The sequence below is a fragment of the Ictalurus punctatus genome, chromosome 11 (assembly GCF_001660625.3).
Source record: "Ictalurus punctatus breed USDA103 chromosome 11, Coco_2.0, whole genome shotgun sequence".
Taxonomy (NCBI): Eukaryota; Metazoa; Chordata; class Actinopteri; order Siluriformes; family Ictaluridae; genus Ictalurus; species Ictalurus punctatus.
This window is the reverse complement of record NC_030426.2, coordinates 19,582,376-19,594,371: the sequence shown is the minus strand read 5'-3', so window position 1 is coordinate 19,594,371 and position 11,996 is coordinate 19,582,376. Positions and strand designations below refer to the sequence as shown.

Genomic DNA, 11,996 nt, shown 5'->3' with positions numbered 1-11,996 from the left:
CCACTTTGTGTGTAAGCTCCTCAAGTGGACAGTCATGGTTACCCAATTGAGAGCATCTAAAATACCCGGGCTGTACAATGGTGCTATGGCTGTGCTGTCCAGTAAGACTCGGAGAGGCACAAGTGGACCTCATCTGCAATGCCAACTGTTCCTGATTGTGGTTCTCCTGGTGGTGCTAGACAACCCACTGGAACAGGATGCTCTTCCCATGATTGGCTTTACCATCTACTATATGTATTTCTTCCTCTACTACTGATACTTCCAATGTTTGCACCAAATTCAGCAACTAGACTTCAGACTCCTGCTTGCAACCCAGGGGTGGATGGATGTATGCCACTCCAGGAAGTCTGTACTGCTGCTACATATGTGTCACCACTTTCTCCAGGTTGAATAAGGTTAACGTGACCCGTCCTAATGGTGTGAATGCAGCAGTCATGTCCAAAGACTTTACCCGTTAACTCTGAAGGTTAGGTTCCTCATGACATTGTGGCATGCATTATCCAGGGTATTCTCACTCTTTGTAGATGTGAAATGGGAGTGAAACATAAGTTGTGAACACTACTTATGTATATACTGTAGGTATTTTTGAATGTTGCCAGGTCATTCAGAACCAGCGTGATACGAACTTGGCAAGAAGGCTTCAGGGAAAGATGACTATATAACAGTGGTATTTATTGAAAAAAAATACCTTCCTATGGGAAGGTATTGGCGTTCGTGCACATGTGCACAAGGTGATTCTCACTGTCCCAAATGGACAGAGAGATTTGGCTTTCTTTCTTGGCAGTTATCTGGGGTTACATACTAAGTTACATAATAAACTAAGTTTATGCTAGTCAGTTGTATTTTCATCTAAGTTGAGACTAGCCAATAATAACACATTTCATATACACAATGCACTAGGAATGCCATGGTTAATTTTAAAACACTGTCTGATAAGACCAGTTCAGGTAAACCTACGATTCTCTATTAAACACAGTATTACTTTGAACCATTACTCTATACCTATAGAACACAGATGTTCAAGCTTTTATCTTTATCTTTCATGTCCTCGTCTGCTGTAATTATGTCACAACTTATTTATTCTCTGATCATGCAATGAGCTCATCTTCATAAATACCTTCCACCTGGCATCTGTAAATGGTTGTCTATTGGTGCACACATCAGTAAGCATTATTTTCCAATTCCTCCTTGTGTTTTTGGTGAATTAAAGAGTAGGACATTTTGTTCTTCACATGGTGAATTGAAGGATCTGATTCTTTCTATTCCACAGACAATGTGACATGGAAATAGTTTGTAAAGCTTTATTTTGATTGGTTGCTATTATGTCATATAATGGCACTACCAACAGTTTTAAGTTAATTCTTTTCCTTTGCACAGTAGGCGACTTTTTAGTGCCTTGGATTGGAGAATGGAAACCAGGTTGCTTCTTTATTTTCACATTTACGGGTTATGTTATTATTTATTTGAAATATTTGCTACACTAAAGTACTGGCTGATCTTACAGAACATCTGTACATCTGTTCTAAATCTGTCATGAGTAAACCTTATTATTTAATCTGAATTAATGTCAAATAGACATCCATCCATCCATTTTCTATACCACTTATCCTACAGGGTTGTGGGGAATCTCCAGGGTCAACGCATTGATCCTGAATCGGGTTAGAGCTCGGGTAGAGTTTTTATCCATTTCTGTTTCTGTTCTCTCCATGTCCATGTTTCCTCTGTGATTGACCATGGGAAATTGTCCCTAGATGTGAACAAGTGCGCAAATATGTGCGTGCATGTCCTGTGATGGACAAGTGTCCCATCCTGGGATTGGCTTTGGATCTACCTTAACCCTGACAGGGATAAAGCAGTTACTGAAGATTAATGAATTAATGTAGACTTTTATATATTTTCTTAATAACATTTGGCATACTTTGACATACTGAGCAATATTTATTTGAATTTACTGTAATATGGTTTGACACTTGCAAATTTGTAACAATTTGCGCAACATAAATTGTACGTCAAGTTTCAAAGGTCAGAATTATGGGCAGAGTTATTATTTATTTATTTACTTCAATCCATGCTATTATTGCTTAAGTTTTAAGAATGTAATCCTATGCCCTTCTGGCAAGCATTATGTACACCTGAGATGGTGTGACAAGAAACATACTGAACTTCAGTGGGTCATGGATAAAGATTGCTTTGATCAAGTGCAAACTATAATAGCTGATGATTTAAACCAAGCGAAATAAATACATGAACATGATCCCAGTGTTGCTCGACTCCTGATGGTTTCCTTCTCTTATTTTCACTATGACAGAATCTCTCACACAAACACACTCACACTTATCAGACATGACAGCACCCATTTTCTTAATGGCCTTTGCTTTGCTAATGGGGTAATTCTGTCATGAAACTTTCTGTGATCAAATATTTTCCAGTGTCCATTTTAATTCCAGCTGTTATTAGAGGCTTACAGAGTGGACAAGCTCTGAAAAGGGACCACCCAAGAGCACAAATATTTCCTCTTACCCTGCCCACTGAAGCTCTCTTCATATTTATGTGCAATGAATACCACCTTTGCTGCAGTTCACTTTGCTTAGTCACTCTATTAATGTCATAGAGCTTATGGTATCTGCTAATTACAACACCATTTAAAGGGTTATATGATAATAAATAAAAGTGTCATTTTTACATGCAACTGAATTTTTTTTACATTTAACATTTAACATTAATCATTGTAATACTCTTTAGTGCATTAGAACTTGATTTCTCCAAAAATGTTTTTTAACAGAGAAATAAAAGTTGTTGCTCATTCAATGTAGTGACTGAAGTTAAGACACAAAGTTCAGTCTGCTGCAGTGTTTTACAGTATGTTACGTCCAAAAGTTGCCAATCCAGTTCTCATTTGTAATTTATGCAGAAGACCACACCAGTGGTCCAGAATCAGTGATCCAGGACAGGAAGTTTATTCTTGAAGGGAAGTGCTGCTGTTTTGGGGCTGATGGTGGAGGTTCAGGCAAAGCAATGGCTCTTCCTGTATGGGCCTCAGTCTCCTTGCTCATTACAATTAAATGCTGTTCATGGTTGCAATTTCAATCTTATTTTGCTCTTGGAAAATAAAACAGATAGACATCAGAAGAAAAATAAAGAGAAAATAGCTGCATGTCATAAATACTTCGCTTCCTTTGCTGCATGGCACGTAATAGCTTCCAAATGTTTAATATTAGATGCAATCAGGCTGAAGAAAAGGCAACAGGCTGTTTTCTTACTTTTCTTTCTTTTTCACTAGGAATATTTAACTCCAGAGGTAACAGTACCAGTAACAGTAAGGTAAGTGTGCCATTTACCAGTAGAAATGATAAACCATATACACTATGAATTACATACTATAATACTTTTACCATATTCAATTTTTTTTTTAATCAAAATCTAAAGTGAAGTATCCAAAGAATCCCTGTATAAATGACACGTTGTTTTTTTTTTGTTGTTGTTTTTGTTTTTTTTTATTTGCTACATCACACTGTAACTGCTGTTTGTTAATATCAACAGATATTAAATGAAAACCTGACTGCCTCTGCCAGTAAGCTTAAAATGGGCCATGGTTGTACTTCCAGCAGGACAATGATCCAAAGCATACATCAAAATCAACACAAAAATGGTTTACTGACCACAAAATCAAGGTCCCCCAGTCCACTGACTTGAAACCCATAGAAAACCTGTGTGGTGAACTGAAGAGGAGAGTCCACCAGCGTGGATGTTGAAATTTGGAGAATCTGGAGAGATTCTGTATGGAGGAATGGTCTCAGATCCCTTGCCATGTATTCTCCAACCTCATCAGACATTATAGGAGAAGAGCTGTTATTTTGGCAAAGGGAAGTATTGACTAAAAAGGTGCCAATAATTGTTGCATAGCTATATTTAACAAATATATTTTTTGGATAAATCTGTGTTGTGTTTGCAATTGTTTGATATCCATGAAAGTATTTTTGGGAATTTTTTTTAACAAAAGATCAAAAGGTTAAACAATAAAGACAATTTCTCATAGCCTTCTTCACTCATATTCACCGAGGGTGCCAATATTAGTGGAGGGCACTGTATGTGTGGAGTTTCACATGTTTGCATGGGTTTCTTCCTGGTTTTCTGGTTTCCTCCACCTCACAAAAACATGATAGTAGGTGGATTGGCAACTCTGTGTTGCCCTTTGTTGTGTATGAGTGTGTGAATATATGTGTCCATGGCTCCTAGTGTTTCTGGGATATGCTCCATAATCCACAGCGGATTATCCATGACCAGGATAAAGTGTTTACTGAAGATGAATAAATGAATTTGGAGTGCTATCTCTGCTTATCTGATTCATAGCCCACTAATTATTATAATCAGACCACTAATGTTTCGTAATAGTCATTACTTGACTATTTCTCACACTGAATGAAAAATGCACAATGTGCTTTTATAAACCAGTGCAGAAACATGGAGATCCGACCATTTTCTGTTCCACTTATCCTACACAGGGTCATAGGGAACCTGGATCCTACCCCAGGGGACTCTGGGATAAAGACACCCTGGATGGGGTGCCAATCCATTGCAGGGCACAATCATGTACACACACTCCAGACAATTCAGAGATGCCAATCAGCCTACAACACATGTCTTTGGACTGGGGGAGGAAACCGGAGTACCCAGAAGAAAACCCAATGCACGGGAAGAACATGCAAACTCCACGCATGTAGAGGTGTGATGCAAACGTGCTAACCATTAAACCACTGTGCCCTCCTGAAACATGGAGATTCATTATTTAATGTATTTACACCCTTCTAAATTATTTGCCTGCTGTACTAACCTGCGTTCTCAATGATGTCTTGAGAAAAATAACCTGTTCTTTGAGTATAATGAATATAATGAGGAGATCAGGTGGAGGATGTACAAAAAACAAACTTCCTTGACTGGATCTTACTTCTGTCTGCTTCCTCCAGGTTGCACCTCACTTCCAAACGTTCCAAGTACTGACTTAGCTACAGCTCATGTATTTATTCATTAAGATGTTTCAGCACACTCATATTCCATGTTTGTAGCGCATGCATGCACGTAAAACCCCTCTCACGCTACACAACACCTAGCTGTCCTCTTCCTGCCTTCCTTTCTCATTGAAAACCGCTGGGATGTGTCACAAGGCTCGGCTTTGATCGCAGGCTAAGGTTAGCATGTGTCAAAATGCTGATGCATAGAGAGGAAATGAAAGATGAACTTTGGGTTTGCAGAACCAGCTCATACCATGACTTCAAAAGGTGATCACTCAGAACCCTTTTCTCCGTGGTCGACATGACACAAATGAACAGAAACAGGTCAGGATGCGAGACCCTGAGCTTGTAAATTGCTACCAGTCTCTGTACAGTCCCTACAGTCCTGCACTGCTTTAAAGTGGAAACGGGAGCATGCTGACTTTCATAAAACGTGAAGACACCTCAGCTTTAAATCCACATAAATCATCTCCGGAGAAGTTTCCAGATGTTAGTCGAACTGATGGATTAAAGAGCATCGCTATAATAGATGTTGAAATGTAAGGAGGAGTTTTAAAAAATGTGCACGTGTATAAATTGATACAAACTGCCATGTTTTATCATCACATTATCACGTGAGTGTTAATGACTAAAGAAAGAATGGGAAAAATGACTGAAATTCTTGAATAGTCAGCTTAATCTTTCAGTTTTAAAATGTTAAAACATTTTAACGCTAACACACATAGTTCAGAAACATACGGTCAGTGGCCACTTTATTAGGTATATCAATCTTATCTCTAGTTTCATTGGTCATTTTATCGGGTACACTTCCCATACAGGTCACTTTGTAGATGTACAATTACAAACTGTTGCTTTACATTATTTTCCAGTTCTCTATCCTGTCCAATAAAGACAAGGACCATAACAGAACTACCACAGAACAGATATTATTTGGGTGGTGGACCATCTTAGCACAGCAATGACACTGACATGGTAGCATGTGTTGCCCTAGTACAGGTGTTAAACTCTGTACACTTATTGCCACTTTATTATGCATACCTACTTTGTTGGTCCATGTTTATAGGTGTACAATTTGAAACTACAGCTCACCTTTTTCCATGCACAATTGAAATGACCTCTAGCTCTTTGCCAGTGTCAGTTTCTGACCACAGAACTGCTGCTGGCTAAATATTTTTTTTATTATTGTTACTGGGCTGTTTCTCAACCTTGCGTTGATCCTTCAGGCTAACAGTTGCTTCAGTGGATGATCTCACCTGAATAATCTAGATTTGTACCTTGCTGCTGTTATCATAAAGATTGTCCTGCGCTCATCCCAGGACACTCATTTACAATAAGCTCATACGGAGCATCCTTTCAACACACTTAGTTGTGTTTGACTTTACTCTCCTACACCTGTATACTGTAACGATTTATAATCCCTCTTTCCGGGTCACCTAGAAGAGAATGGGTTCCTTCTTGAGTATGGTTCCTCTCAAGATTCCTTCACATGTCATTGTCATTCCTTCACAAACTAAACAGTTTACGTGCTAAGCACTAAGACACTGTGCCCCCCCATGTTGTACATATCTTCCAGATTATTTATACAAGTAATGTTTTGTTTGTTTGTTTTTTAAATCGAATATTGCACCTTTAATAAATTGTAATCTGAGCACCACAGCTCATCGAGAGGTTGTGCAGGTCGTGTCCGATTTCCACCAGCAGGTGGCGACACACACACTCACTTGTGGGGACCGCGTGGCCTCAGCTCTGGGGGCCTCCGTAATATGTGAAGTGTGTGCGCGGAGTTTTGGCTTGTATGCGGGAGCGTGCAGGAGTCAGCGAGGGGGGTGAAAGTAAAGTCCAACTCCTAAACACGAGTGAACAGGAGGAGGAGGAAGAGGAGGAGGAAGAGAGAGAGAGAGAGAGAGAGTGAGTGCGCGAGCGCAGGGGAGCAAACGCGCGCGCGTAAAGAGCGTCCAAAGAGTTCGTGCACTTTCCAGTCCAGTTTTTAAGTCCTGAACCGTTTTGCAGTGGATGTACAGGCATGTCGCCGGAGCACGAGAGCGGAGGAAGGTGGTGGCCGAGGCGGACAGCACAGAGACTGGCACCGCGAGGATGCCAACAACACCGCCGCTGCGTTCTGCACTTCATCATGATTGTACTGAGCAGCTGCATGACGCGCACTGCTGCCGGTAAGAGCCTTACGTTTCCTCATCATCAACTGCTGGAAGTTACAAATGGGGGGGCGCCTTTAGGATGCGATTATTAAAATGCATTGTCCACACTAAAGATGATTCATGAGTTCATACATGAGTCCAGAAAAGGGTTTCTACTGTGTATGTAAAAGAACACAGGTTTATAATACCATAAATAACCAAGGCGCAGGATTACAAAATAGATTATTTACTTTAAATATATAGTATGATCATTTTTATATAGTAAAATGTATACAATGTATGTGTGTGTAAACTGTCCATTTAGATCACGTGACTGTCCTGAACGGGTGCACAGCAGGTGATAGTCATCACTCTTAATAACACTTAATTAAATCATTTATTGGAAGTAGAATTGTCCATATTTCTGGTTTCCAGTATTGGAAAGTGAGTTCTGTGTTCAATCTTCGATCATTTCTATACAGCAATAATGCTTTGAAACGGTATTTTTAATCCCAACTCTCTCTCTCTCATGGACACTTTTCAGTGGAGCTTTAAAGCGCTCGCGCCTGGGCGTCAGACAGATTTAAAATATCGCGTGCGCTAATCTAATCAGATACATGCGACTACGGTGTCCGCAGAGGGACTAAAGCTGTTTCACCCACCACGCGTTTAATTAAATAGATTTTTTTTAAAAACACCTTAAAATGAATGACTTCCATCTTGAACGACTTACATGTCGATATTTACCTTATAATCAATGTGATCTTTAGTTGTGTAAAATATTCATTTTATTATTACATTCTGACGTGACATTAATGGTTTAAACTTCTTTCCTCGACATACTGGTTTATTTTCACTTTGGTTAGCCACAGTGCCTTAACTCACTGATAGTGGCAGCAGTGTGAAATCACATCTATCTAAAGAAAGTGATGCAGCAGTGCTTTAGTCCTTTAATCTGTCCATCTTTCATGCTAATCCCACCATCACTGCCAAGCATGCTTGTCATCTCGTACATTGATAACTAGCTGAAACAGGTCTCTCCTGAACCTCAGCGCAGCTGTGTAGTAGATCTGGAATGTTTTCTGGGACTCTGAGTCCTACATTGGATTTCTCACTAGTGTGTCATTGAACTTTGCTGAAAATGGTGGAAAAAAGAAGCTCTCACTCTATTGTTTTTTGGGGTTTTTTCCGGAGCTAACAGCAAAACGTGACTATTATCTCCTGTGTTTGAGATTGTTGGACGCATTTATCTTATTACTTATGTCGTGGAAATCCACCTATAAGAATATAAAGAGAGAGAACTCGGGCAAAACATGTATTGTTTTATTACTACGATTCCCGAGAACCGAGAAGCACTCTGAGACAAGTCACTTCTGCTGAGGCTCCAGTAGGCTACAGAGAGTATTTATAGGGTTTTTAGACATGACTCACTATCATACTTGCTCGCTTTTACAAAAACAGAATCTCTTGCATAGAAAACAGGATCTACAAAAACTGATTACATGACTAAACATTGGATGCATAAATTAAAATAAACACTGAGTTGGTGTCACACTGCCCCTTGTATATCAAAAATGATGCAACACCTGGGTCACTCCGTCTGGATCACTCAATACTTAACGTTGTCATAAGTAGAAAGCAGGAATAGAACAGCACTCATGATTCTTGAGTCAAACAATTCACCATTAGTAAATTCTTAATGTGAATTAATGTTCAATTATTAGTTCACATAATCAAGTAAATACCGATTCATTTCCATGATTGATTTATCACCACATTAAACACCATTGTAACTGTGGTAGTAATGTGACAGAGCAGCAGACAAATGCTAATTTCTCACAGGAATAACAAAAAAAATACACCAGCCAACAAACTGGAAGCAAAATCATTAAGCATGTCACAAACAGTTCAGTGTAAACATATTTAATGTGTTTAAGGATGGACTTTTGCTTCAGTGTAACAAGCAGAGTAGCACTTGTAACTTCTGAAAGCAGTAATAATGAAATTAATCAGTGTGTAGGCTACTGACTTGTGTGTTAATGAGTCAGGAAATACAGGTATTAAACTGTGTGTGTGTGTGTTTGAGTGAATATATGGATATAGTTGATTGTCTTTTGAGGTGTACAAACATTTCTAAAATCTTCAAAATTGAGTACATTTTTTTTTAAAATTTGTGCCTTATGTGCCTTAATTTCTTACCTTACGGACCCTACCCTTACCCGAAAACCACATTTTTATATTGACTGAGGGTTGATCCTTAAATCAAATTGGATCCCATGTTGGTTTTGCCTCCACACAGAATGACAATGGAACTCTTAAAGTGCCATGAGTGTGTATATGTCACCGTCTTAAGCCTCTCAGTTGGAGGGCCTTTGTAAGGTAGGATTGCTTCATTTGCCTCAGAAAGGGAACTGGGAATAAGATAACGCCTAATTATGCAGAGCAAAATCCCCCATTGAGCAAAATACATTAGCTAAAGTGCTATCAGTGAAATCTCAAGTGTTGAAGTGACGTCTCAAGTGAATGACGTCTGTGGTGTTCATTTAGGTCTAGCACTAAGTAAGGGTGCAAAGAACAGAAGTATGTGTTAAATGTATTTCAAAACAGTGTTTTCATGGAATAGCGATGTCACGTTTTAGACGTTAGATTAAACCGAAGGCAAATAATCTACTCTCAAGCTGAACATTGGTTTCACTGTTTACAAACCCTTAAAATTTAAACCAAACCATTTAGAGCTTAAGTGGGAAGTTTGCTCATGTATTTAGTGCTTTAAGTGTATTTCAGGGTAACCACCTACTTCAGTGAACAACAAAGGTTCAAGATGATAAAAAAAATTAGCATTAGCCAGGAGATTAAGATTAGCCATCTTAATTTGTGTAGCACTTGTGTGTAGAGTCATTGTTCATTTTATATAGATTGAGCTGTGTGAATTATGTCCCGAAAAGCAGTATACGTTATTTAGTTTTGATAAAGTGTTCATTTTAACCAACAAGTGCATTGAGGGAGTACTTGAATGAAGTACAAGCCAAATCCCCAATCTGTCACGCTTACTCTATAAGTACAGATGTATTGGAATTGGAATATGTTAATATAACCAAAATTATCGTTTCTCATTCCTCATCCTGGAGACCCCAGGCATCAAGCATTTTTTGAGTTTTCCCTGCTGTATCAGTAGACTGAGCTCATGAAGAGATTAATAGTTAAAAACTCAAATATGGAGTGCGGAGAGGGTTCAGTAATCTGGTCTGGAAAAAAGATCACATATAATTTATCTTGACTTTTTACAGTTTATAAGACTGTTTTGTACATATAACATCTTAGGCCACTATGTATAATACTCAGATGTCTGATATACATGAAGTAGTCTGCCCTTTCCTTTATCACCTACTATAGAAAGTAGAAAGCACTACTAAAGGACCTCTGTTTGTCCAGACCAAAGATGTGCTACAATCAGTTATGCTGTATGTAAGGAATAAAACACCTATAGAACATGCAGTCCGTGCTAGGAAAATCAACAACAATGTGATGGCGGAGTTATTTTCATCTAACAGCATGTCCTGAAATGTTTTATTCCACTTATACCGCAGTAAGTTTCCGACAACCAACCATTTTCCTTCATTAAAGAACAACACACGGTACCTTTTATACATTGAATGTTGTGGAACATCATAACCAAGTTAGTTCCTTTTGTTACTTGAGTTGCAGCAGCTTGTCATGTTACTGAGACCCAGAAAGCAGAAAGTCCTCTGTCCTTAAGATAGTTCTATTGCAGAAAACTGGAGACTCCTTACATCAATGCCAAATAAATGTCTCCTCACAGAAAACTTCACTTCCACACACATTTTTAAAATTTGTTTGTGTAATGTCCGCCATGGACTGATATAATAACAGCATATACTTGGGCCCATGCAAGTCACTGTGTATGTTGTTGTTGTGTAATATAGAAATGGTTATATATTAGTACATAGGGCTGGGCGATGTGACCAAAACATCATATCACAATACTTGAGGACATTTTGATATATAATTTAGCTAGCAAATTGTCTGCAAAACAATAGTAAAATAAACAAAAAGCCATTAAACGGAGTTTGACAATACTTTTCTTTAATGCCTATAAAGACAAAGAAGATTAAGTATTAAAAATATTGTCAAATCAACATCTATTCACTACCATTTAAATAATATTTAATAAATCACCATACCAACGATATCTCAGAAAAGCGTATCGAGTCATTATTTATCATTATATCGATATATCACCCAGCCCCAAGTACAAGTGCATTAAACTCACTACAGTCAGAGCTACTATTATACAAAATGAATCAAAACCTTTTGATTAATCAGGAATGAGAATTCAGCAGCTCTGTGGTGTAAATCATGATATTTAACAATCATAGTGTATAGACACACATATCATCATTATCCTGGCATCGAAGCATTGAAGAAGTCCTAAATCTGTTTTCTGAGCTTTCTTATTTTTCCGAGTTTAAAAGTCATGTGTGCTTCTTGGAAAAGGCAATCCCACAGTTATGTTCAATGAAAGTAAAAAAAACTAAACAAAACTTTGGGCAATATATATCATATATGACAAGATCATGGACAGAGGTAAAAAAAAAAAAAAAAAATTTTTTAAATTGGCAATTATCATGATGTCTGCAAATAGGTCTAGTTTTTGACCAGTTGCTCCCAGGGTTATACATCAATCTTGATGTCTGCTTTTTCATCACGTGCCCCATAGCAGATGTCCGTTTCACTGCAGGTACAGGCTGCATTGCATGCTGGGATCTAAATTAAGACCTGTTGGTTGATGGATGGAGCTTGTCATTGGTAGATAGGTTATAGCATTGCATCA

General features: G+C 38.4%; 1 protein-coding gene across 2 annotated transcripts in view; it reads left to right on the top strand.

The window, feature by feature from the left end:
• Nucleotides 1-6,768: 6,768 nt before the first annotated feature.
• The window catches only part of ror1 (receptor tyrosine kinase-like orphan receptor 1), a 133,781-nt gene continuing 128,553 nt past the window's right edge, over nt 6,769-11,996 (top strand). For both annotated transcript variants that reach the window (XM_047158458.2, XM_017480064.3), the window contains exons 1-2: nt 6,769-6,917; nt 7,020-7,180. In XM_047158458.2, coding sequence (XP_047014414.1) covers nt 6,805-6,917; nt 7,020-7,180 — 274 coding nt within the window. In that variant the 5' untranslated portion in view covers nt 6,769-6,804. The remainder of the gene's footprint in view (nt 6,918-7,019; nt 7,181-11,996) is intronic.